Genomic DNA, 25955 nt, shown 5'->3' on the forward strand with positions numbered 1-25955 from the left:
GCGCGAGCGGATGCTGAAAAAAGCACAATTAGCGTCGAAAACGGCAGGTAAATGAGGGTCTCACCTGTGGAAGCGGTGCACCATGGCCCCATTGCGGCGGTCATTATCGCCCAAGTGGGCTTAAATCACGGCCGCGATTCGTGTCTGTTTACCTCGCGCGGGCCCGAGACCGAGACCACTGAGAGAGAGCACCACGATTTGTGGGAAGGGGATTTTATGGGGATTTGAAAATTATATGGTTGGAATCGCAAAAGTCCACAGTTTATTAATCTCCCTTTTTGCTACCATTAAAATTCACCGGGGCCCCGTTTGTCCACGCTTTGTCGCCTCGCTAGCACCCCCTGGGACGCGAAACAAGCAGCAGTCCTGCCCCAGGGTCGCGCTACTGCCGCCGTGCTTTAGGCCCTGGCTGCGTTGAATATAAGGAGCGATGGAGCCGGCTTGGCTGCGATTAGCTTTCGTGGTTATCTTTTGAATTTCGCTGCCGCCGATCAAATCTGATCACCTACTCCAATCGCCCCAGCAAAACATCCCCGTTTCATCCCATGTCTGCGATTGTGTCCGCCCTCACCCAGTGTGAGTTGGAGGAAAACAACAACTTGGTGGAGATCCTCAGCGTGGTGAGATCCAGCCGGCGGTCTCTGAGCGACGCCAAACTCGCTCTGGTGGTTCGCGGCTTGTGTACCCAGAACCTGGCCCTTTTGGCCTTGCTCAGGCAGTGCGACCAGGAAATGGCCAATGACGAGAAAGAGGTCTTCAAGACGTTGGTCAATAACTTTATTGTGTGGTTTGAGGATGCTCTTGTGGTGTTTGAGCGCTACTTGCTGTGTTTCCCCTTGCCAGAGGACTACGACTATGCTAAGTTCCTGAAACCGGTGCTCCATGTGGGCTGCTACTCGGCCTTCATCGATCTGGCCATCTCCAGCTTGAGAAATCCGTTTATTGTGGAGAAATTGACTTCCTTCAGATGCAACATCACCAGCTTGCTCGACCGCTACTCGGAGCACTTGAAGCTTCGTAATTTGGACAAGATCTCGTTTGACAATGTCCAGGCTTTTGGCGGCAACAAGGTGTCCTGCTCATTCACCATCGACGAGATTGTCGACAGAACGAAAAATGAGCCTTTGTCCGTCGGCCTGGCCCAGGTGGAATTGCTCCTTCTAAACCTCAAAAGCAGCTCCGGTGCTCCCCGTTCTCCAGGCTCCAACTTCAACGCATTGGCTGTTCTTCAACGCCAGGGTGACGACGACCCTCGTCTTTTGATGTACCCTCCATTCCGTATCAACGAAGTTGCTATTGGTCTTGGGAAAGAGGGTCTCTCGTTGCAGGCCATCTCCTTCTTTTCAAAAGCTCCCCTGGACAACATCACCATTTCTGGAAAGCCCGAGACCTTGGAACGCTGGCACGGCAAGCTCTCCAAAATCCTTCCCCAGATCAACAATAAGTTTGTCCCCAATGACAAGCTTGAGCTCGCTGGTTTGGGCATTTCTTGTCTGAGCTCCGACGAAGATTCGGCAGATTCACCTAATAACGGCAGCTTTGCCTCTTTCACGCCGCCTTCGGAGGACATGTCTGATGAGGAGGTCAAACTGCCTGCCGAAATCATGAAAAAGACGCTCCAAAGCGGAAGAACTTCCACCGGCGAGGTCATCAGAACCATGAACGTCGTGAACAGTGTGGTTCCCGGTTCTGCAAAGGCCGAATACTGCCATGCTGATGATGTCGAGTCTGTGATAAGCAGCGATGATGACGAGGAGCTTGAAGCTTCGTTCGAGATGGTTAAGCCAAAACCCAGATCCGTGTCGCCTCCACAGGCAACTGTTTACCGAAACGCAGCTGGTTCTGCTATCAACATCCACGAATTTGGCAAAAACTACAACCCATCGTTTGCCTCTGTTAATGAGATTGGCGAGAGAAAACCAAAGAAGAACTTCCTCTCCAGCTTGTTCAAGAAGAACAAGTCTAAGGAATCCCTTGTTGAAAAGCCAGCTGAGCTGGCTCCAGTCAAGGAGAAGCCCAGCCAGGCACCACCAAAGAAGACAAAACCTGCTCAAAAGAGTGCTCCAAAAACTGCTTCGAAGCCACAAAACAAGGCCAGAGAGCCCAGAATCAAAAAGCCCGTCGACAAATCGAAAGAATTGCCCACACCTACGCTTGAGCAACAGAAGGAGGCTCGCCAAGTTCAGAAGCCTCCTCCACTTGACTTGTCCAATATACCCAAGAATTCGGAGGCCTCCTCGGGTCCTCTGAGTGCTACTTCAAGCACTTTCAGAAGAACATTGCCATCCCCATTTGCATTGCCTTCTTCTACATCCACCTACTTCTTCAAGCCTCCCACGCCAGCTCCAGTTAGCAACAACAACTCGTCCACGAGTTTGACGAGCAACACCTCGGAGCAGCCTTTGAAGATTCCAGGCTCGTTGAAGGATGTTATCAACTCCGACAGTACTATTGACTTCTACATCACACCCACATCGCCCAAGACGTTGAAGGTTTCTAAATGGAAGCACAAGTGTGCCAAGTGGGAGATGCTCACCACCAACGAGAACCTCTTCGTCAAGATTGTGACCAACTACGAGATGCACAAAGCGTGGTTGCTTTTCTTCAAGGAGGAGTATGACGAGGAGTACGACGAGGTCATCGACAAGCCTCTCCTCATCATGAACTTGGACAACAGCACCCACGTCAGAAAGTCGTCAGCTTTGGATTTGGAGATCCAGGCCGCCAACTCCATTGACGGCGAGAAGATGCTGATCATGATCCGCTGCTTGAACGGTGGCTTGATGAACGACCTTACCAAGAACTTGGAGGACATGGTGGACATGATGTGCAGCAAGTCGCCCAGCAGAACCACACCTTCCGAGTCCAACTCCACGTTGATGTCTTCGCTCATGAGCAAGCCTTCTCTCTCGTCCACCTTGACCAGTATCCATCTTGAAGATTCAAGAGAGAACAGCTTGAGTCCTCAGGTGGCACAAGAAGCACAACAAGAAACAGCCTCCAACATGCTTTTGCTCGACCGTATGACCGTGAGACTTCACAAGCAGTTGGAGTCCTACGACAAGATCCACGAGTTGTCGTCGTGGAAAACCCTCGCCATGTACACCTTGAGTGTGTGCCATTCAGCCGGCAGCGTCGACAATGGCCTGTACCACTTGATCTTGGAGAGCCAGGGCAGAGGTGACGAGCCAAAGGAGATTTCCTGGTCGTTTGGCGAAGAGAAGGTGAACGAACGAATGGAGAAGATCGGCAAGGCTGGGTTGTTGGTGAGACCAGGTCTGGACATCTACATGATCGAGTGTAAGTGCAAGAGTCAGCTCCGTCGGCTTCAGGGACTCTTTTAGGCCGCAAGGCTTCTTTTAATTGACTGGCCGCCGCCAGAAACGACTGTATTAATAGGTAATTAATAGACACTAGGAACCACCTTTTGGTAGCTTTTCTCGCGGTTGCAAAAAACCCACTTTTGCACTACATGCTTTTCCACAAATGGGCCTCTCGGGCCCTCCTTCCGTGTCTCTTCAGCCTCGTAGCAGCCTCTCCGCCCCAAGGCCCCATCCACATCTCTTCCAACAAGTTCTTCGATGAAAACGGGTCCCAGTTCTTCATCAAAGGCATAGCGTACCAGCGCCAGATTCCAGGGTACGAACACGAGCCGTTTCTGGAAATCCCCAAGGGATACATCGACCTGCTTGCACATCCTTCCAAGTGTCTTCCCGACGTGGAGCTCCTCAAGGAACTCAATGTCAATACTGTTCGTGTGTACCAGGTGGACCCGGACCAGGACCACGAGATATGTATGCATGCTTTGGCGAAAAACGGTATCTACGTTTTGGTGGATCTTCTGGAGCCCAAGCACTCCATTAACAGAGAGGACCCTTCGTGGCACACCGAGCTTCTTGGTCACTTTCGCCAGGTGGTTGACAACATGAGTAAATACGAGAATGTGCTTGGGTTCATTGCGGGAAACGAGGTGGTGACTTCTGTCCAAGACGCCCTGGCGGCAGCGTTTGTAAAGGCTGCCATCCGCGACACCAAGGCCTACCAGAAACAAAAAGGGTACCGCCAAATACCCATAGGATACACTGCCAACGACGATACAGAAACACGAGAAAACAGTTTGCGGTATTTTCAATGTGGAAACACCACGGCGGATTTCTACGGCATCAATATGTTCGAATGGTGTGGGTACTCTTCGTTTGCAGCCAGTGGGCTCCGGGCGAGAACTGAGGAGTTCGCGGTGCTGGCGGTGCCGGTTTTCCTCAGCGAGTTTGGGTGCAACCTGGTGAGACCCCGGCCGTTTACGGACACAGACTCGTTGTACGGCCCGGAGATGACCGGGGTGTGGCTGGGCGGCGTCGCCTACGAGTTTTTCGAAAACGAAAACCATTTTGGCGTGGTGCACGAGAGCCAAGGGCGGTTGCAAAAACTGGCTGAGTTCGATACGCTCCGGCTCCGGTTTACTGCCGCGCAGCCTAGGGCCACCGAGACTAGGGCGAAAAAAACCGCTCCAGCCTGCCCCAACTGGCCCGCGCTGGCCCAGCTTCCACCACCGCCAGACCCGGAGATTTGCGGGTGTTTGCGCCTGGCGGTCACGTGTGTGCCCCGGACGGGTCCCGGCGACTACGAAAGTTTCGAATTGTCTTCACAAAACCGGGATTTGTTGGCGCTGGTGTGTGAAAAGATCGACTGTTCGGAGATCGAGGCAGATGGTGCCAGGGGAGTATACGGCAGATTCAGCGGGTGCGCGCCCCAAGACCGTTTAGCCTGGGCGCTCACTGCCGAAGGGTCCTGTGATTCGAAAATGGCCAAAACGAAGGAAAGGGAAGAGGGCTCTTATGGAGCCGATTTTTGGAAGAATTTGAAGAAATCGGCTTCTCCAAGCTCAGTTTCTCCAGAATCGTCTTTGGAGCTGACTCTGTCGCTGTCGATTGAACTGATGAGTACGATTTCGCAGCCACTGACCTCTGCCATTCCGAAAAACAACAGCATTGTGGAGTACCACTTGAACGGGGCCTGCCGGGCAGATCCTCGCGATTTGGGCGACCTTCTTGTGTTTGGTCACTGGGTTCAATTCATGATGGCGATCTTCTACACGGGCTGGCGGGTCTAGCCGGGTGGTAGTACTTAATTAATGAATGAAATGAAGATTTAATTAGGAGTTTATTTGATGCATTTGTTGGTGGGCTACCTGATTTGGTATTCTAGGTACAACCAGATTGTGTTGTGGTGGAAAGGCAGCTGTATGGTGGATTATGTATTTACTGAAGAAGTACAACCTCTAGCACATTAATTGACTAGGATTAGACAACAATTGACCTTTTCTGTTGCTTTATGTCTGCAAGTATTGCTTTATGATTTCAAGTGCTTTCTACCAAGAAAATATTCTATTTCAGGTAAAATTTGTTTCAAAAGAACTATCCAACAAACTCCGAGAGTCAACCTAGCCTGACGAATCGAATAAATCAAACCTCCTCAATTCCGCTACTGTTTGTCGAAAATTTGAACTGCCCTTCGATCAGCTCTCCCCTTCATTTTCCGACCTACATCCCCGTTCATGCTTCGTTAATTATATGTACTTCGATGCCTAGTCCTTCTTGGGGCCCCAGTTCAAGCCCAAAAAGCCCGTGCCCTTGCCGAAGCCGGCACCTCTAGGAGCAAAGTTTTTAGGCAGAAACTTGGGCTCAATGACGTACACTACCTTGCGGTTGGACAACTCAAGAGCAATATACGAGAACTCCGAGCTCCACCATGAATTGTCAACTTGCTCGAGAATCACACTGGCGTGACGGCCGTTGGGCGTCACAACGTGGAAACGCATAGCCAATCTGTCCTTTCCATCAGGGCCGCGCTTCTTGATACCCTGTGGTGGTCTGTTTCTGGTCCATCTGTCTCCTCCAGTCTCACCGAAGGCCTTAAGTCTGTCGCCCAGCTTGAATCCAAGAGCCTCTTGGGCAGCAGCACTCTTCTCCACCTCCTTCAAGGCTTTGTTAAACGTTCTGGTGTCTCCAGAGGGCAAGAAGAGCTCCAGGAGAATGAGGTATATGACGAGACCAGAAACGGCTACTGCACCAATGACCATGCCTGTGGCGGCAGAAAAGGTGAAGAATCTAGTGATTCTGGAAAGAATTGCCTTACCACGGGCGTTTTTGTCGGACTTTGGAGGAGGTGGAGGCGGTGGTGGTGCCGTTTTCGTGGAATAGGCTCTTCCCACTTTGGGAAATAAGGGTAATGCTAGGCGCTGTGCTGGAGATATGGAAGTCTTTGGCAAAACCAACCTGGCCAATGGGCTGGATCTCAAGATGAGGCCCCTTTGGGAAAGCCGAGCAAGCGGTCTGATGCCAATCATGGTAGTAATTGAGGTAAGAGAAATCGGCTTCTGGGGTCGCACTTGAGATCTTCTTACTGTGCGCAAACTTTGACCTCGTTTTCCCGCGGATCCAGCGGGGATATGGCCGATTTGATGGTGGATTCGGAGAAAGAAAAGTAGGAAGAATCTGGGGACAAACTTTCGTAAATTTCGCGTTTCGTTAGGCCCCTCAAAGTGCACGACTTACTTTACTTGCGTGTCATTTTCCTAGATCCTGCCCGCGTGGCCTAATTGGTTAAGGTACCATCCTCCGGAGATGGTGATTGCGGGTTCGAGTCCTGCCGTGGGCTAACTTTTTGTCTTCCCACCCACTTGAACCTTTTTTTTTGCTCCCCTCAAACAGCCACAAACTAAAGTTCTCCATTTTTTCAATTGCAACTTGATTTCCACCCCGCTGGGTGTGCCGGTTCGGACCCTTTCATGGGTTAGGGCTGAAACCCTAGCGCGCTTAAGGTAGCGCTCGCACTAGCAGCCCCAGATGTCCTGCAGAGTGTACGCACCCGAAAATTTTCTACCACTTCTCAGTGAAGAGTCTTTTTTTCTCATAGATTCATCTGTAACCCATATCAATAATGGCCAAGTTCAGTCAAGGTATGTGGGTTTTCAAGCACCACCGATAACTAGAGCATCAAATGTCCCAGATTGATCCACCAGCTTTTCTCCCAGCTCCATAGCATATCCAGAACCCCAGATCTCCATCGTCAGAAGCACCTTTAAATGACAATTCCACAAATGAAAAATCCACCAGTCCAACTATCGATTACCCCCAAATCATCCGTATCTCAGAAGTACCGGTGAACGTGCTTTATTCCATCTATTTTGATCCAATACTAACAGTTAGACGTCTCTTCTTCTCGCTCCAAAGCTAGAAAGGCTCACTTCGCCTCCTCCTCTGCCACCAGAAGAGTGTTGATGTCTGCTCCTTTGTCCAAGGAGTTGAAGGAGAAGTACAAGATCTCTTCTTTGCCAATCAGAAAGGAGGACGAGGTTGTCGTTGTCAGAGGTTCCAAGAAGGGCTCTGAGGGCAAGGTCGGCTCTGTCTACAGATTGAAGTTCGCCATCCAGCTCGAGAAGTTGACCAAGGAGAAGTCCTCTGGTGCTTCTATCCCAATCAACATTCACCCATCTAAGGTTGTCATCAACAAGTTGTACTTGAGTGACGCCAGAAAGGCCTTGATTGAGAAGAGAGGTGGTAAGTTGGAGTAAGCCCTTGTAATTTAATAAACAGCACATTGGAAAGAAACATTTGTCGTAGAGTTTGATGGGTATAAATGAATGGTATTTGAGGATTCGCATTCAAGAGGTACCACCAATAGTTAATGTAGATGTGTAGTGAAGCCAAGCGAGGAATTGTTGCATCATTAAAGACTATGATTTTACATCGATAGGAGAAACTTTTAGAGAATTAGCAGTTGACTAGATCAAGGTTGTATATTGTGACGGCTATTTGGTTGCAAAATGTGTGTATTGTAGGAACATGGTCGAGGTACACCGATTCATTTGACCCTAATTAATTTTCTTAGTTGATTAGCCGATTAATTAAATATACCAGTGAAATGAAAATAAAATGGACTATTGTATTATGACATATTACGGAACATTTGCAAAACATGAACTTTGATGGATGGATAGTTGACTGATTATAGATACAGCTGCTAGTCAGTCATGGGGTTAGATTAGTTTCAGGTTCTGCAAAGTGCTGCCGTTTCAGACAGCCCTTCGTCTTCCTTATCGAAATCACGACAGGGCTTCTGATCTCCACCTCGACTATCATTAACTTCTAAACGGTATCAACCTTGCAATGGTGGATCCTGGACTCGTCTACCACTCGAACTTAATTGCATCACTCTTCAATTCCTCAAAATAAATAAAGTTTTCGATTGCTCGACTCTAATAAACCTTCTGATGGTACTAAAATAATCACTTCATCACTTCAACCCCAGAGCCAGCTGAAGGACAAGAAGCCAAAAAGGGCAGCCCAGCATCCCCAGAACCGATCCTCAAAGTTGTCTTCTCTCTGTTGATTTACAGCAACATTCTGTCCCGGAGGTGGCTGATAGTACCCCGGATAACCTTGATCGGGTGAACCTTTGTAGTCAGGTGGAGGTACATTCGGATACTGCTGATATGCCATATTGTAGGAAAGCCAATATTTAACAAAATTTTGTAACTAGCAAAATCGCCCCTTATATTCGTAAACCATATCATCTACCCTTAGACGCCAAGACCCACGGGATAACCCCAATTAGAGTCTTGTTTGTATGACCCATACACAATGTATGCTGTTTTCGTAACACCTCGTAAATCAAGATACATACGTTAGCTTTGGTATTAGGCAATATATATTGTTAAAAATCTCTTATTCATCTTTTGTTGTATGATCCTTTCATTTCCGGTTTTGCCATCCTTTGGTTTTCGCAGCCAAAAGTCAGAATCACCGTGGTACTTCAAACCACCAAATCGATCCATATTTCAGCAAACTCAACTGCAATCAGGAAAATCAATAAGACTTCAATACGTCCACTCTGAATAAAACCATATCTACCAAATCCCAAAATGTGCCATCACCTTATACAACAACAATCCGCCTTGTCCTACACACAACTCTCTGGGGTAGAATCGCAGAGCCCCAGAACTACTGTCTTCTTCAACGTCCACATTTAACATGTCTCAGTTTCCCGAGGACGATAGTGAACTTTTCAACGGTTTCGGCTCAGCTCCGCTACTGAGGAACCCGTCCCAAACGGGCCGCAGAACCAAGAAAAGATGGTCGTTCCACAACAATACAAGACCTAACTTGACCGAGCAACCAGCCTCGTTTAGTTCAGGTAGAAGGCTTCTGGACGTGACGGGAATCGACGGAGTCCATAAGCAGATAGATCCGTACCACATATCGCCAGCCCAATTGTATTCCACCGAGAGTGGACGGTTGTTCCACGCTGGTAAGATATGCATTGCTTTGGCGGGACTTCCTGGTCGGGGGAAAACACACTTGTCCGTGTCCTTGACTCGTTATTTGCGTTGGTTGGGTGTCAAGACTCACAGTTTCCATTTGGGCGACTACAGAAGGGCTACGGCGCCTTACAACGATTTGGACCAGGTCTTATACATGTCGGATAAAGACGGCGAGATGCCGGATCCATTCAAGAACAAGACCGTGGACGACTGTTTGAACGACATCTTGAACTTTTTTAAGAACGACAAGGGCCAGGTTGCCATCTACGATGCCGTGAACGCTTTGCCGGAGCACAGACAGCAACTCCAGGAGAAATTCGCCAGCGTCAACATCCAGTGCATTTTCATCGAGTCCATTGTCACCGACGAGCTGATATTGATGAAGAACATGGAAACTGCGGCAAAATCTTCGCCCGATTACGAGAACTGGTCGTACGAGGAGGCCTACAGGGACTACTCTTCCAGGATCGAGAGCCTCACGCCTTTCTACAAGGAGATGGACAACGCTGATCGGGAGAGAAACTTGTCCTATATCAAGATCATCAACTTTGGCGAACGCATTGAGTTGCATAATTCCAACTACGGATACTTGATCAACAAGGTGGTGTTCTTCTTGATGAACTCGCGAATCAAGCTGGGTTCGGTTTTCTTTGCTCGTTGTTACAAGAACGATTTGGACTACTCCAAAGATCCTCCGTTGGACGATGCGGGCTACAAGTATGCCAAAAACTTGACCAAGACGTTGACAAAGCATCTTGCATCCAAGGGTAGAGATATCATCACGCCCAAGAGCTCGTCAACGGACGTGGCTGGCATGAAGAAGACCTTGTCTACCGAGGAGAAACATCCACCTACCGGAGCTGATGGTATTGATGACGACTCGTTCGTGGTTTGGACCTCTGTCAAGAGAAGAACCGTCGAGGCATGCCAATTCTTCCGTGAAATGAACGTCAGCGTCCGCCACAGAATTCAATTATCGCAGAGAAACCCAGGTATTGTTGCTGGTATGACAGACGAGGAGATCCAGGAGAAGTTCCCACTGGAGTACGAGCTGTTCTTAAAGGACCCTTACCACCACAGGTTTTCGAGAGCAGAGCTGTACCACGACTTGGCAATCAAGATCGAGCCGCTTATTCTTGAGATGGAGCGCATGAGTGGAGATATCTTAATCATCGCCGATGAGACCGTCTTGCGTGTGTTCCATGGCTACTTAATGGCCTGTTCGTGCTATGACATTCCCTCCTTGGAATTCAACACCGACGAGATCATCGAGGTCAAGTTCAGTGCCTACTCGAACAGCGCTAAGCGTATTCCCATCGAGGATTTCGACTAGGCCTGTTTGAGGTTCTCCTAGGTTTTCGCAACCGACTGTATGGGTGGGGTCTCATTCGCACTAAGTTGATACTCCATCTTGAAAGTTAACCATCAGCACAGTATGCCCACACTAGTCCCTGCGGCTACGTACTCTGCTCCAGGTGAGCCTAAACCCACATACTTTCTTCCCGGCGAGGGTCTACATACCACTGACGGAAAGACCACCCAGATCTCTGATGTCGTGATCGGTGCTGGAGGTGAAGACAGGGACAAGCCCACGCCTGCTCTGAAGACGCCTTTGGGATCGCTTCGTGCTCAGTTGACGACGATTCAAGATCAGCTCAATGTGTTTCTCACAGAGAAAATGCTGAACAAGAGGAAGCATGAGGATGACGATGTGGAACGTCGTATACTCGACGAGGGCATCGATGAGGATAGCGACTGAGGAGGTTGTTGATGGATAACGAAGCAGCCGCTGAGTCTGTTTTGTCCAAATGAACTCCCCACGGAAATGAACTCGGGGTCATTCCTCGATACCTATTTAACTGCTAATGAACATGACGGCACCAACGGTGTAGATTCCGTACCATTCTATTTGACCTCAGGGCATTCATAGCCACCAACTGACCATTAGCTCTCATGAAAATACGGGTTTCATCAGTATCTGTTGTATATATTCGTCTATATCGTCATTAAGAACACCCCACAGCATCATATGATAAATATCACCTTCAAAACAGCCATCTCCATTACTTCTTGAACCCAGAGATCTGGGCCATGTTGTCAACGGTCTTTTCCAACGTAGTCTCCAAATAGTTCTGCTTCTTCTTCAACGAGTCCTGGGTCTCAAGGAACTCCTTCTTGTCCTTGCCAATCTTGTCCACATACGAGTCCACATCTCTCACAACGAAAGCCTTTCCAACGCCTTGCCAGACATTGTCACCTGGGTTGGTGAGTTTCCTCAATTTGCTGGTGGTGGAGTCGATGATCTTGACGTTGTGGTTGACTCTCTCTAGCTGGACATTGCACATGTTCAACTCTGCTCTGGACTTATTGAGCTGGTTGTCCATCTCGACGAGCAACTTTTGTAAAGATTGAGGATCGAGCGACATTTTGTGTATTTGATGTGTTGAACGTTGTGGGTGGTAGTTGGATTGGAAAACCAGGTGTAGATATATTTTAGTGCGACATCACCAACTCAGCTACACCATGCTTGCAACAGTTCGACCAGTGGGTGCCAGAATTGGTCTTGGATGCAGGGCCTTTGGTATTTCGGCTGCACGTCTCGCCACTAAAGCCTCTGATGTGCCATATACCTCGTCGAGAGCTGTGGGCGGTGATGTGAATAATGTCAGATCTGAGACCAACCGTTTGGAAAAAACGCTTCTGCGTTTCTGGAACAAGGCTAGCGCTGCCTTCGATGAGACTTTGAAAAAGTGGGTGGTTAACTTGGACAACAAGCCACTCAAGACGCCGTTGGGTAATAAGCTTGCCATTCCAGAGCGTAAAGAACAACTAGCGCTTCTTGTGGCTCACGAATGGGACAATTTGTTGGACATGAAGATCAAGCCCACGAATTTGCCGTTGACCTCTTTGACCTCAAGAGCTGTTGACTTGAGCAGCGTGTTCGAGACGGAAAAGCCCGACCCAAACATGGTGATTAAGATCGGCGATCTCCAGGACGTCAAACACGACTTATTGAAATATTTGGACACCGACACCTGTCTTATTTTCGCCACTGAGGACGAGTACGAAGGCAAGCTTAGAAAGAGACAGAAGGAGTTGTACAATGCCTTGATTGAGGAGTACAACTCTTTCTTCACTGAGTTTGGCCGCCAAAATGGCTTGTTGCCATCTGAGAACCACAAAGTGCAATTGCAGACTTTGGACTGTGAGACTGACGGTCTCAGAGGAAACAGCCAGACTGCTGAAGACAGGGCCATTGTGCTTGGCTGGCTTGACCATTTGCCTTTGTTCGACCTTGTGGCTCTTGAGAAGGCCATTCTCACCTCCAAGTCGTTCCTCTGTGGTGTCACGATTTTGAGATCCAACGCTACGGATGAAGCTACCAAGAAGGCTATTTACCAGCCCAACAAGGCCAGTGAGCTGGAGTACTACTTCAAAGACATTGAAGAAATCACGGAGCTTGGTAACCTTGAGACGATTTTCCAAACAGAGGAGTGGGGTGAAGTCGAAGATACCCACGATGTGGATCAGGCCGAATGGGGTAGATCCCTCACTGCTGCTGCTCTCGTGTGTCGCTAACCATGTATATAGACCTGCTGCCGGCTTTTCAAGACTTTACTTAGAAACGAATATATCAAAAATAGATCAAGTGGCTTTTGAATTTTGTGATTTGTGTAATTTCACAGAGTAAGCTGGTGCAGGTTGATGTTGGTGGATGCTGTATCGGTCACAAGACCACTAAGCCAGGTATCTGGTGGGTGTAATTATCTGGTGATCGTGTCGAGAATAGAAATATAAACTTTGATGATCGTCTAGTCTTAAGTAGTCCTTTTTCATCGGTTAGTCCATCGTCAAGTGGGTAAGAGAAATCCCATTGTTCATGTTCCCAGATAAGCATTAACTATAGAGTCGCAAACCTTCCACGGCGGCATGACGTCACGATCGAAGATTCTATCGTCAGAGCTGAACCTCATAAATTTCATGAATGTTTAGTCAATTCCTTCTCAAAACATGGCCTGGTCGATATGTGTCTCGAGATATCCCGAGGCACCTCGGCTAGCCAGCCCAGCATTTGGTCCGGGACCACAGCATTTGCAGCCAAACCTGAAATCCCCAAAACATTCATCAAAACATTCCAAAACCAACCAAATCTCAAACACAAACCATCCAAGCCAGAAAAGCTTCTCTAAGATCTCGAGATTCCAGATTTGCAACTGCCCCGCCTTAGGGCGTCGCCAGGGCCCAAGACCCTGTTTCCAGAAGCCTCGTGCAAGCCTCGGAGCGCTACTCGATGACCGAGGCCCACCACACAAAGATCCCAAAAAACTCGGATATTTTAATCTCCAAAGGAAATTGGCCTACTATTTATACCCCTACCAATTACCACCCTGACTGGGTCGGATGGTCCGGTCCCAACGCCTGCGCAAACTGACACCGCACCCGTGCACCAGACCATAACGTTCCCACTATACACAACGCAGTCACCTTCAACACCATCAGAAGCAGCATATCTAAACTATCTAACGCCACATCCAACTCCCGCTTCTCATTCTTAAACAGCATTTAAATTTATTGATATATCGAGGATGACAGACGTTCCGGACGCGGAACCGGCCGCGAACGGCTCCAAGGCCGATTCGCCAACTCCAGATACCAAGCAAGACAGCCTTGAACACGATAAAAGAAGGCTGCACTCGTCTTCCCCTGAACTTCCTCACGATGGAAACAATAGCATATCTCGAAATTTCGCCGCCATGGCGCCCCGACGCGTGAAAGTGTATCTCCTTCAGGGAGAAGACTGGCTAGATAACGGGACTGGCTACTGTAAGGGCGAGATTGACACCATGACCAAGAAGCCTTACTTTATTGTCCGCAACGAGCTAGATTCCGAAGAGATCATCCTCAAGTCGTTCTTGGAGGGTTCCATCCAATATCAAAGACAACAGGAGACGCTTATCGTGTGGACAGACTTGGAAGGCAAGGACTTGGCGCTTTCGTTCCAGGAGAACGATGGTTGCGCTGACTTGTGTGACTTCATCATCAGAGTTCAGCAGGAGAGCTTGAGTCCGATGATCTCGCTCTATTACGTGCTCTCCACATTGTACGATTCCCAGGGGGATGGGCCTCGGGAGATCACCGAGTTGATCACCGGCCCGATCTCATACCCCCCAGACGATCCGACGTTGGACTCCTTGGACGAGATACTGGATATCATCAACCAAGGCGCCAACTCCCAGTACACGCGGGCGTGTATTCTGAAATATGTTGTCGAATCTGGCTACATCCACAAGCTATATGGCCTACAGCAGGAGGCAGAGAAGAATCAGGACATTAGCAGTCTTCACATATTGAGCGACATCACCAAGTGCATCCTTCTATATAACGATCACGCTCTCATGGAAGAGCTCTTATCGTCAGAGTCGTCTATCCTAGATCTTGTGGGTTTGCTAGAATACGATCGCGATCTTCCGTCTTTCAAGGCGTGTCACCGAGAGTACCTTCTCGACGAATCGAAGTTTAGGTCGGTGATCGACGTTCCCGTCCCCGCTGCTGAATCTGGCTCGGACATGAGCATCTTCCGCAAGGACTTCATTCTTTCATATCTCAAGAACGTGGTGCTCTCCCGCTGGATGGATGACTCCACTATCAACACCCTATCGTCCATGATTTACGGTAATCAGATGGACATCATCACATATCTTTCCAAACCAGACGATAATGACAACTTCTTGGGCCGCCTCCTTCTTTTATACGACAAGGACCTTTCGAAACCAGAGAATCTCAAAAAATGCCGTGATGCCGTGAAGATGCTTCATCAGTACGTTTCCGTCACCAAGGGTCAGCCATCTACCCAGAAATCCGAATTCTTCACTGCCCTAATCAAAGCTGGTCTAATAAAGATGATAAAGTTTGCATTGGAGGGCCTGGATAGTGTCATTCGGAGCATTGGTACAGAGATGCTTGTTACTGTCATTGAGCAAGACGTTTCACTTGTCCATTGTACGCACTATGACGACAACAATAACCAAGTGGATGAGCTTGACCCACCACTGAGTGCTAGTCATCACGAAGTATGTGAAAGCGAAGAGCCAGTTCTGGCACCCAATCTTCGACTCAAGCTATATAATGACACATCCTTCACTTTGGTGTTGTGCAATTTGCTTCTCACAGACAAGAGCTTGGGACTCAAAATGCAAGCCTATGAAGCATTGCGAACGCTACTCACTTGCACGGCGACTAACGATGATTTACATGAAGATGGGTTTATGCAGCCTTCAATCGCCAGATCAAATCGTCCTGACCTGGAGATCATTGAAATCAACCAAAGGTTCTTCAAGACCTTCTATCAACGCGTCGCGAGTGTCTTGTTTAAAGACTTCATCTATCTCGCTAGTCAAAATTCCGAGCTATCTTCAAGTGCAGAATCTCGGTTAGCGACGGAGCCGATGCTCTTCCAGCATCTCTGTGATTTAATTGCGTTTTGCTTCCAAGAACATGATCTTGCGCTAAGTCGAGACTTTTTCATCCGGAACAATGTTCTCGTTGGGGTCTTGCGTCTATTGAGCTTGGACACAAAAATCACACTCAAACTTGCCGCACTCAGATGCTTCAAGACGCTCATCATTCTCAACGATGACGTCTTAACGCGTTATATCATAGAGAAAGACTTGTTGAGTGACTTCATTGATTTCTTTGAGATTGTGGCTCATAACAACACTCTCGCGAACTCGCTGTGTCTCGATCTTCTCGAGATCTTGCTCAGAAGAAGCCATGAGAGTAATTTCAAAGCCCTTGCTTCCAACTTGTACGAGAACCACAAGGGTTTCATCGAGAAAATTAACTACGTTTCCACCGGCAACGAGTTCATACTGATGATGGAGAGTGCGCTTAATCATGCAGACCCAACAGCGACTAGCATTGACGATAACTATAAGGACAACGTTGAATCACCAATTGAAAACGAAGGGAAGAACGATATTCGTGCACAGGAATTATCACCGCTTGATCCTGTCAAGTACCCCTCGCACAAGCGAAGCATTGCATCCGAGGAACCCAACGAAAACGGTAACGGGAAAATCAGCTGCAACGGCAACAAGGGCTCGAAAAAGCCGAAGGTGTCAGACTACCTTAGCGGAATTAAGAAGGACGGGGATCTCAAGACTTAAGTTTTCATTGTAAGAGGCACTAAGTCCCGCATTTGACACACGTGAAAAGATAACGGAGATAGTTATCTCCTTCACCGAGTTGGGTTTTTCATGCGCGAGAGAGTATATAAGACCCCAGGTTTGGGACCCCACCATCAACCAGACATCCAAATTAACAAATACGCATCATGGGATTGGACAGATCATATCTTGAGACTTCAGTGTGGAAACCAGACCTTTTCAAGGGTAAGGTTGTCTTTGTCACTGGCGGTGCCGGCACCATTTGCCGTGGTCAGGCCGAAGCCTTGATCCTTTTGGGAGCTGATGCTGCCATCGTTGGCAGAAACCAGGCCAACACTGACAAGGCTGCTGCTGAGATGGCTCAATTGCGTCCTGGCGCCAAGGTGGTGAGCTGTGCTGGTACAGACGTTAGACAGTTGCAGTCTCTTGTCAAGGCCGTGGAGAAGACCGTGAGAGAGTTGGGCAAGATTGACTATGTCATTGCCGGTGCTGCTGGTAACTTCTTGTGTGACTTCAACCACTTGTCTGCCAATGCCTTCGCCACTGTTGTTGGAATTGACTTGCTCGGTTCCTACAACACCGTCAAGGCTTGTTTCGACCAGTTGAGAAGGAACAAGGGTTCGATCCTTTTCGTCAGTGCTACGTTGCATTACTACGGTATTCCATTCCAGGCCCACGTTGGTGCTGCCAAGGCTGGTGTGGACGCTTTGTCCAACGCGTTGGCTGTGGAATTGGGTCCTTTGGGTATCAGAAGTAACTGTGTCTCGCCTGGTCCAATTGCTGAGACCGAGGGATTCAAGCGTTTGGTGAGAGAGGCCAACGGCTACGAAAAGACGATTCCAATCCAGAGATACGGTACCGTCAGGGACGTTGCCGATGCTACTGTCTACTTGTTCTCGCCTGCTGCTGACTACGTGACTGGCACTGTTCAGGTTGTGGATGGTGGCTCGTGGCACATGGGCTCTAGAGGTTCCCACCACTTGTACCCTCAGGAGGTTGCTAAATTGAACTCCGAGAACTTGACGAAGCTCTAGGTATAGCAAAAATGTTTTCTTGATGAATGACTGTAGAGTTGGTTAGTAGTTTGTGAGAAGTAACCGAGGAGGAAAAAGAGGGGTTACTGAAAGCTGTGAAATAATCCTTCGAGTGCATCTAGGATCGGAGCACAGAACAAAGGGTATCTGGAAGGTGATGCAGTCCAGCGAAACGGTGATTTTTGTGGGGAAATGATGAAAATTGTAGAGTTGTGATTTTGAAAACCTCGGTGTGACAGTCAGTAGAAAATCACAAAAGGGGTAATTCACTCCTTCTGTTCCGTGGTATTTAATGTGACTCGGTGAATATGGATGCCGTTACAGGGACCATGTATCCACTGCTTTCAAAGAGATTTTATTTATGAATTCTATGAAAGCTTTGAACGTTGATTCTTCTCGAAGAGGGTTATTCTTTTATGCTTCTTTCCAGTCTGTTACTTTCACCGGGCCTAGTATGGATTTTTCTGCTATCGTGAAAACGTTGGTGCGGCTGCTGTAGCCATTCAGCTCACGCCAGATATCCAACTTTCCACGGAACAAACGTGGTAATGTGACATCCATGCGCAAACTCCAAAGCCCTTGTGCATTAAATCCAAAAGTGTTTCATTTTCAAAAACCCAAAAAATCAAAAATCCACTCTGCTAACCAGAAAACCCACCGTGCACCACAGCACTGTTTACATTCTATTTCCACATTGTCTGGACGCAGGTGTCACCCAAGAAGTCCGAAGGTGGCCCTCCGTAGCCCATGAATTTCAATAGTTAAATGGAATTTTCTAAAATTACCATAATCACCAAAATCTTGCAAAACCCACATTTCCCAAAAACCCCCGTTTTCACCACACCAGCCCTCCTCCTCTTCGTTATCTGGTGCACGGCAGTGCGACATCACCAAATCACCAACTCACATCTTCAAACACCATGGCTATAGATCCAGAGACGCGCCGCAAGCTCTTGCTTGTGCAGAAAAACGGCGCCAACAAGAAGTGCTTTGACTGTGGCGCCTTCAACCCTCAGTGGGCATCGCCAAAATTCGGAATTTTCATTTGCCTAGAGTGCGCTGGTATCCACCGTGGTTTGGGTGTTCACATTTCGTTTGTGAGGTCGATCACGATGGACCAGTTCAAGCCGGAGGAGGTGTTGCGTATGGAGAAGGGCGGCAACGAGAAATGTAAGGAGTTTTTCGAGGAAAGAGGCCTTGATTTGGACCTACCTGCTAAATCCAAGTTCGACAACTACGTCGCGGCCGACTACAAGGATTACTTGACCTGTGTTGTGGAAGGAAAGGAGTACGAGGAGAAGGACCACTCGGGCGAGGTTTTGCCCCAGAAGGGCGCCCCTGCGGCTCCAGTCACCACCAAGGCTCCTCAGATCGATAGATCCAAGAACGAGGCCTACTTTGCCCAGCTTGGGTCTGAAAACGAAAGGCGACCAGATAATCTTCCTCCTTCGCAGGGCGGCAAGTACTCTGGTTTTGGAAACACGCCTCAGCCTGCCTCGAACGGCGACAAGGGCTCTTTTAGCGGTTTCTCCCTCAACAGGTTCCAGGATGACCCCGTCGGCACCTTCACCAAGGGCTGGGGTCTCTTTTCGCTGACGGTGGCCAAGTCGGTCAGCGAGGTGCACGAGTCTGTGATCAAGCCAGGCTTCCAGAACATCCAGGAGAGCGACTTGGGCAGCGAAGCCAAGAGAGCCATGGCTCAGTTTGGCCAGAGAATGCAAGAAACCGGTAAGTACGGCCACGAGACCTTCAACACGTTCACCAAGGACGTTCAGGACAAGGGTCTCAACAACACGCTTGATCTGTTGTTCTCTGGTCTCAGCGTCAAGGAGAAGCAGGAAGTCCAGGACGCCTTTGGCTTCGAGAAGCCTGAAAGCAAAACCCTTCTCGATTCTGAAAGCAGCGCCCACCTCAACGGCACTTCAACGCCGCCCCAACCAAAGCAGCAAGCACAGCCTACACAACCAGCACCTGCTGCTCGTAAGCCCGTTGTGAAGGCTGTTTCCCAGGACGATGAGTGGGACGATTGGGCATGAGGCTAGACGGAGAAGGAGAAGCATAGAGGCATTTGCCAGTCAGTACATATAGTTAAGTGATAGTATTAAGCATTTGTTGAGGTGTAGAGCTAGGTATCTGCAGTGGCTATAGCATCACAGCATCAGGTCCACAGGGGTAACGCTTACAGATTTGTTAACTTTGGGAAATCGTCAATGGCGGCTATATCAACAAAGTTATGCCATCTATTTTATATGGTGGCCGTCTCAACAAAGGTATGCTATCTATTCTATATGGTTATCAGCGTCTTGACTTTGAGACGCCCAGATGGGTACTTGTCTAATTGCCCACTCCAACAAACATGCTTGGTTATTTGAATATGATCAATTTTGTTTCTGCTTTGCTGCTTGAGCTCTGGTTTGCGTGGCCTTCCACTCCTCCTCAAAGGTCTGATACCCATGGTAGTACAGATCCTTGATCCAGAAGAAACGAACAATGCGCCACGAAAGCACCCAATCAACAATTCCAATGTCACGGAAAACAGAAGCCACAACAAAGAATCCCGTTCCCAAAACGGCTCCAAGCAACACTCCCACTATAACCTGTTCAGCGGTGTGATACAACAAGTACACTCTGGAAAACGCCACACCAAGGGCTGAAACGGAAAGAAGAAACGATCCAACCACCTTCTGCCATTTATGAAGGGGAACTTTCATCAAAATCGTGCAAATGTAGTAGGCTGCAAAAAGACCCATGAACTGTGAATGAGCAGAAGGCATTCCATAGCTGAGCCCGTAGGAGCCTGCGCCAAAGTCCTTGTGAAAATCAGGACGTGGTTGTTTCACTATATGCTTGACGATTTTGTTCATGACCTCTCCAACTAGGTGTCCTCCCACTATAATGACCGGTTCGATCTCTCTGGTGATAAGGAACCATGAGGTGTAGAACACCATGATGTAGATCGGAAGAAGTGAAAACTGAACACATACGGTTGATATTATGTCATTGGGATTGTAAAGAATGTATGTGTGGTCGAAAGGAATGGAGGACTCTAAACTGGTGGATTCCATGATGTAGTTGATGATAGCGCGACTACTGAAAAATGTGGTCTAGTTGTATGTATTAAAGATGTATATTGAGAATGCTATGCATTAAATCATCAAGCCCGAAGACCGTGAAGTTTGTCATGAGAGTATATATAGAGAGTTTATGAAGAGAATGAAGAATTAGAGATGACGATGAGGTATGAGAGTATGAGAGAATGAGAGATGAGATGCGGGGCCACCAGACCTTAGGCGATTTGCCTTTTCTGTCTGTCTCTGGCCCATCTGGCGGCGTCCTTCGTCAGCTGCGAGAAGCTGAGGTTGGCACGGGTCTTCTTGATGAATTGCGTAACCCAGTCTTGGGAGTACATGCTGCGCAACTGTCCGTCTGGATACATCGCTGCAATGTCTCCCAATAAGCCCACGGCTGAACGGGCAGTATTTTCGATGTTCAGTAACTCGATGTCGGCAGCAATTTGCTCAATCAACTGGAAGATATGCCCAAGATAGCTGAAGAGCAACTCGGGCTTCTGGTTCAAACTGCTTACGATACCGACGTAGCAGTCCAAGACAGCCTCCTTCAACGAGTTGACGTAGTCCAACGTTTCAAACAGGCTGTCTTCGGGCACAACAGTGGAAAGCTGTGTACAGATGTTTGCAACAACGTCCATGTAAGGCATGAATCCTTCTTCGACAACACCAGCAATGTCACCAAAACAAGACAAGATGGCGGGCTTGAGATCGCGCTTGGCATTATCGTTGTTCAAGTTTCTGCCCAAGATGTCCATCAAGCCGTCCAAGTAGTTGCTGATCTGTGGTCCCAAGGACTGAGCCAAGTCAGCCACAAGACCCACAGCAGTGTTACAGGTTGGGGACTCGACGTTGTGCAAGGCCTTGGTCAAGTATGGCAAGAACGAGTCCATGTACTTCATGAATTCTGGACCCACAGCCGATGCAACAGCAGAAATGGCGAGGAAGATGTCCTCTTCGATCAATGCGTTAGGTTCCTGAGCCTCCAACAACTTGATCAAAAGAGTCATCAAATTGTCAGCCGCGCTCAACACTTCGTTGCTGAGTCTTCTAATGATGTTGGTGAGTAATGACAAGATGTTGATTTGCAACTCTTCCAACTGTGAGCGAGCGTCAGCAGATGTGGCTTGCTGTTGCATGGTGATGGTGGCCTCTAGCCTGCTCAACACCTCAGAAGCGATGCTATGAATGATTGGCATGGTGTCGAATGCACTGTAGCTGACGAATGCAGACAAGGCCTCGTAAGCAGAAGCTCTTGAGTTGAAGTCATTGTCAGACTTGTCGGTCAATTGAACCAAAGCAGGAACAAAGGTTTCGTAGTAGACGGACATGACACTGGTCTGCTGTTCGTTAGCCTCTTTGCAGAGCTGCTCCAAGATGTTGATCAAGGTCCAACAACAGTTGACAGATACCTTAGGGTGGTCTTTCAAGCCATGCAACATACCCTCAAGGAGCGGCTGCAAGTCATTCTGAAGATCAAGAGCACCGAGAGCAATTTCGGCGATCTTACCCAAGCACCAAGCCGAAGTCTCCTTCACTTGCAAGACTGGGTCGCCAATCAAGTTCAAAATTGGCTTGATAGCCTCCTGAATAGCCGGCTTGAGGTGTTCGACTTCTGGGCCTTCCAAAATGGAACCAAAGGCCATGATGGCGGCCTCACGATCTCTCCATTCGGTCAGGCCGATGTTGGCTGCGAAGAACTGCAATGTTGGATCCACAACGTACATTCCTGTGGTCTGGGCGAAGAGCTGCAAACAGGAACCGGCAGCCATGGCCACCGACCAGTCGTCGTCTTCAGGGTCCTCGTTTTGGTTCTTCAAAAGCTTCAACAAGACAGGCAAGACATCCTTGGTGGCGTAGAGGGCAAAATTGTATGAGTTCATCTGTGGTGTTTCTGTACCTTCATGAAGGTTGAAAGCGATCTCGAACTCCTCCTCACACACCGTGGACCAGAATTCGATAGCCATACAGGCAACGTTCTGGTCTTCGCTTTGCATTCCAGACATGGACAAGATGTAGAGAGCCTTCTCCATGTAGAGCGACATGTAGTTGTAGTACAAGGCGACGATCTTGGCAAGACAGGCGAAAGCGGCGGCTTGGAGGTCCAGATCGTCGGCCTGAGTGGCTTCACAGACGACTTGCATGATGAAGTTACGCTCACCTTCTCTGCTGAAGTTGGACAGGATAAACTGTAAGGAGTTGATCAAGGCGTTAAGCGCGGTCAAACGGACCTTTGTGGACTGCTCGTTGGCTTGGACACCCTGGACAATGGCAATTAAGATACCGTTGGATTGGGCGAGGATCTGGGGATCGTTGGCATCAGCACTCTCGCAGATGTAGCCGATCGTGAGCAAACAGGCTCTCTTCACAGTAACAGAGTTCTCAGCCTTTGTGTGTTCAATAATGGTAGGAATCAAATCGGGCCATTCGTTTCTGGGCAACTCGATAAGCGCTATGGACGACACCAATTGCGACACGGACGTGGTCATTCTTTCATCGTTACCAAGCAAGGTCTTGACGGAGTTTTCTTTGATCTTCTGCTTCGCATCACCGGCTAACAGGACCCATCTGGCCAGCTGTTGGGCTCTCGTTCTGGGGTCCTTGGCAGTCAACTGATTCTTCATTCCCAAGGCAGAAAGCATTCTTATCTCCGGCTTGGCCGACTCGTTGACCAACACATCCGCCAAATACACCATATACTCGCCAAAAGACGAGTTGGCGAACTCACTCAATTGACGTTCCGCCTCATTACGCGTGTTGGCGTCGGCGCCAGAGAAGGCGGAGTCCAAGAGTCCTGTGATATCCATTTCTTGGTAAGCAACAACAAGAAGGTTGGAGGGCTAGGTGGAGGACTGAAAGAGCTAGTTGTGAGGATCTTCTTGTCACAAGGCGCTGCCGAAAAAGAGACTATGGGGTCGTGCGCGGCCAAAATCAGTGGAAGCCTGGGGAAGCCTGCCGACGACAGCAGAGGTAGAGAACAGAAAGTAAATAGTAACACAGTCGGGGTCAATGATCGTACCTTATTTTGATTGTCCACATGTCATGCTTGGGGTATGAGGAGTTATTGAGTGTTGATTTCAGGGCCTCGCGGCAGCAACGCTGGATCAGCAGCTTACGGAAGGAAGATGGCTGGGAATCGACATTGGCTGGAGATTCAAAGCGTCATTCCTAAAGTTTAGGTTTGCCTGGATCAGGCAAATCAACAAGTGATAGTTCAATCACGCCTCACTTGCTTGCTTTTGTGCTTATTGCTGCACACCGTTTTGACGCGCTTCTCTTCAGCCCCATGTTTTCGCACGAGCCACGCCAGTATTTATCCCACGTACTGAAACAGTCCTCACTTTTGGCTAACTACCAGATGCAAATCCGTGAGCGTTTCGTCCTTTCTGATGGCAAAGCTCTGCAGGGTTTCTTCCTTTTCCGTGTCGGCACCCTCGGTATTTACCGACGTGGTTTCCGATGCAGATTGTTTCTTCTTGTAAGCCTCCAATTTTTGCAAAAGCAACTTCTCTTTGGCCTTCAAAGCGGCAGCTCTCTGCTCTAGCGTCAGAGCTCTGTTGGCCAATTCTCTCGCACTGGCTTGCTCCATCTCTTCAAGCTTCTGCTGCCTCTCCAAGATTCTCTCATGTCTGATGACGTAAGGCACCGTCTCTGAGATTTGTCTCAATTGGCTTCGCTGAGGTCCGATCGACAATCTCTTGAAGGAGTTGTTTGAGCGGTCGGTGTGGCTATACTGGCTTTCCCTGTCGCCGCCGGTGACGGACGAAACCGAAGATGTGAATGACGCGTTTCCTCTCACTCTGGGCGATTCAGCCAGGGCTTCCTCGTTTATGAGCATCGAGCGAGGCTTCTTTGACAGGCTCAGCAAAAGCGACGTGTTGTCGTCAGAATCGTCATCCTTGTCCTGGTCAAGCTTGAAGGCGGATTCGTCGGTCAACTTGGCCAAGTTGGACAAGGAAGGAACGGCGTTGGTGACACCGTGAGGAGCGTCCGTGGAGTCGTGGAAAGTATCGTCCTCCTCCTCGTCAATGCCCTTGCCGGTAACACCAGTCAATCTCTCAGTTCTGTAGGTCTCATACAAGAAATCGTGGGTCAAGTCCTTCAAGTCCTGCAAGTGGGAGCCCAAGAGAACCGACTTCAACACGGGGAAGTCAGAGTATTTAGGGTTGTTCACGTCGACAAGACCCCATGGGTACTGTCTTGCCTTGATGACCTTGGTCTCGCCCGTGTTTGTGTCTTTGATTTCAAAGTCCTGCTCGGAGGCTATTATGGCGAATGGTTGCAAGCGGGTCAAGTACTTGCACTCCTGGATCAAGTCGTAGTCCTCGTCCTCGTCGTACTCGCTGACAAAATTGTCGAACTGGAAAATGGGCACGTTGAAGCGCTCAATGTCAATCTTGATTTGCTGCTTGAAGTGCTGGATCTCCTCCAAGGTGAAGGAGTCGGCTCTGCCAATGACGGGGATGATGTTCACGTACTTGGACAAGCGCTTCATGGTGGCAATGTCCAAATCACGCAAGCCGTGGCCCGTGGGCGCAATGAAGTAAAGGAGACAGTGCACACGGGTGTCGACGAAACGGGGGTTTCTCTTGATTCTTGTTTCCTCGGCCAACACCAAGTCGAACTGCTGCTTCAAGAAGTTCTCAATCTCGACAAAACACATTTCGTTGTTCAAGTTCTCGCCAAAGCCAGGCGTGTCGATGATATTTAGCTGCATGCGGACGCCGTCGTCGTCGACAATCTCCACCTTGGTTTCTGTGAGGGCGATACCTGGTTCTTCCTGAGCCGCCGACGCGTCAAACTCGTTGGTAGCCAAGATAGAGGCATTTGGCAAGTTGACGTTTTGAGCAGACGTGTAGGCCAATGTCTTTGTTTCGCCCGAACCGTCGACTCCCTCGTATTTATGGTTCATCACCTTTCTGTTCAACAAGCAGTTGACAAAAGTGGACTTTCCCGTGCCGGACTCGCCCGCCACCATAAACAGAAACTTGACGGCCTTCTTGGCGTCTTTTCTGTAGTTGATCATCGGCGATGACAGCGTCATCGAGGCCAGGTCGCTGTAGTCCATGATAGTGGGTTGGTGTTGTTTTTTGAAATATGTGTTTTCGGCGCGGTTCTGTGTGGAGGAGGAGGTCGTGGTCCACCGTTGGATCCACGGAATTGGGAGGGGGTTTGTTGAGGTAGAGGGATTGGTTTTTGGGGATTTAAGAAGAATTCAAGTTTTGAAGTTTTCAATATTTTTTTTGTTTGGTCCAGGGGTGAAGGGTTGTGATCCAGGGTGGGGGTTCGCAGCATGTGTCAAACAGGAGCCGTTGGAGAAGGATCTGACTGATCTGCCCGAGGGGAGATATTACTTCTCTGTTGA

The 25955-nt window shown here is 48.8% G+C and overlaps 12 protein-coding genes and 1 non-coding gene across 13 annotated transcripts; 9 read left to right on the top strand and 4 right to left on the bottom strand.

The window, feature by feature from the left end:
• Positions 1-545: 545 nt before the first annotated feature.
• On the top strand, positions 546-5110 carry C7M61_002177 (uncharacterized protein; the record flags this gene model as incomplete). Its single annotated transcript, XM_024857560.1, has 2 exons — positions 546-3312; positions 3549-5110. The coding sequence occupies 2 exons, from the start codon at positions 546-548 to the stop codon at positions 5108-5110; spliced, it is 4329 nt and encodes a 1442-aa protein (XP_024714059.1).
• A 474-nt stretch (positions 5111-5584) lies between these two features.
• Positions 5585-6346, bottom strand: TIM21 (Tim21p; the record flags this gene model as incomplete). The annotated part of the gene is made up of 1 exon (XM_024857561.1): positions 5585-6346. The coding sequence occupies one exon, from the start codon at positions 6344-6346 to the stop codon at positions 5585-5587; it is 762 nt and encodes a 253-aa protein (XP_024714060.1).
• A 237-nt stretch (positions 6347-6583) lies between these two features.
• C7M61_002179 lies at positions 6584-6657 on the top strand. Its single transcript has one exon. It is a non-coding gene; the product is annotated as a tRNA-Arg (tRNA).
• A 282-nt stretch (positions 6658-6939) lies between these two features.
• On the top strand, positions 6940-7573 carry C7M61_002180 (60S ribosomal protein uL24; the record flags this gene model as incomplete). The annotated part of the gene is made up of 2 exons (XM_024857562.1): positions 6940-6958; positions 7209-7573. 2 exons carry the CDS (start codon positions 6940-6942, stop codon positions 7571-7573), a joined length of 384 nt encoding a protein of 127 aa, XP_024714061.1.
• A 1459-nt stretch (positions 7574-9032) lies between these two features.
• Positions 9033-10655, top strand: C7M61_002181 (bifunctional fructose-2,6-bisphosphate 2-phosphatase/6-phosphofructo-2-kinase; the record flags this gene model as incomplete). Its single annotated transcript, XM_024857563.1, has 1 exon — positions 9033-10655. One exon carries the CDS (start codon positions 9033-9035, stop codon positions 10653-10655), a length of 1623 nt encoding a protein of 540 aa, XP_024714062.1.
• A 102-nt stretch (positions 10656-10757) lies between these two features.
• C7M61_002182 (chromatin DNA-binding EKC/KEOPS complex subunit) lies at positions 10758-11081 on the top strand (the record flags this gene model as incomplete). The annotated part of the gene is made up of 1 exon (XM_024857564.1): positions 10758-11081. The coding sequence occupies one exon, from the start codon at positions 10758-10760 to the stop codon at positions 11079-11081; it is 324 nt and encodes a 107-aa protein (XP_024714063.1).
• A 304-nt stretch (positions 11082-11385) lies between these two features.
• On the bottom strand, positions 11386-11748 carry C7M61_002183 (prefolding complex chaperone subunit; the record flags this gene model as incomplete). Its single annotated transcript, XM_024857565.1, has 1 exon — positions 11386-11748. One exon carries the CDS (start codon positions 11746-11748, stop codon positions 11386-11388), a length of 363 nt encoding a protein of 120 aa, XP_024714064.1.
• A 97-nt stretch (positions 11749-11845) lies between these two features.
• C7M61_002184 (ATP synthase complex assembly protein) lies at positions 11846-12901 on the top strand (the record flags this gene model as incomplete). The annotated part of the gene is made up of 1 exon (XM_024857566.1): positions 11846-12901. The coding sequence occupies one exon, from the start codon at positions 11846-11848 to the stop codon at positions 12899-12901; it is 1056 nt and encodes a 351-aa protein (XP_024714065.1).
• A 1007-nt stretch (positions 12902-13908) lies between these two features.
• Positions 13909-16488, top strand: PSY2 (Psy2p; the record flags this gene model as incomplete). The annotated part of the gene is made up of 1 exon (XM_024857567.1): positions 13909-16488. One exon carries the CDS (start codon positions 13909-13911, stop codon positions 16486-16488), a length of 2580 nt encoding a protein of 859 aa, XP_024714066.1.
• Positions 16489-16655: 167 nt separating this feature from the next.
• Positions 16656-17522, top strand: C7M61_002186 (uncharacterized protein; the record flags this gene model as incomplete). The annotated part of the gene is made up of 1 exon (XM_024857568.1): positions 16656-17522. One exon carries the CDS (start codon positions 16656-16658, stop codon positions 17520-17522), a length of 867 nt encoding a protein of 288 aa, XP_024714067.1.
• Positions 17523-18442: 920 nt separating this feature from the next.
• Positions 18443-19558, top strand: AGE3 (Age3p; the record flags this gene model as incomplete). The annotated part of the gene is made up of 1 exon (XM_024857569.1): positions 18443-19558. The coding sequence occupies one exon, from the start codon at positions 18443-18445 to the stop codon at positions 19556-19558; it is 1116 nt and encodes a 371-aa protein (XP_024714068.1).
• A 342-nt stretch (positions 19559-19900) lies between these two features.
• CWH8 (Cwh8p) lies at positions 19901-20587 on the bottom strand (the record flags this gene model as incomplete). The annotated part of the gene is made up of 1 exon (XM_024857570.1): positions 19901-20587. One exon carries the CDS (start codon positions 20585-20587, stop codon positions 19901-19903), a length of 687 nt encoding a protein of 228 aa, XP_024714069.1.
• A 221-nt stretch (positions 20588-20808) lies between these two features.
• On the bottom strand, positions 20809-25658 carry C7M61_002189 (karyopherin beta; the record flags this gene model as incomplete). Its single annotated transcript, XM_024857571.1, has 2 exons — positions 20809-23430; positions 23946-25658. The coding sequence occupies 2 exons, from the start codon at positions 25656-25658 to the stop codon at positions 20809-20811; spliced, it is 4335 nt and encodes a 1444-aa protein (XP_024714070.1).
• Positions 25659-25955: the final 297 nt, after the last annotated feature.

This window comes from Candidozyma pseudohaemuli (assembly GCF_003013735.1).
Source record: "Candidozyma pseudohaemuli strain B12108 chromosome Unknown scaffold00004, whole genome shotgun sequence".
Taxonomy (NCBI): Eukaryota; Fungi; Ascomycota; class Pichiomycetes; order Serinales; family Metschnikowiaceae; genus Candidozyma; species Candidozyma pseudohaemuli.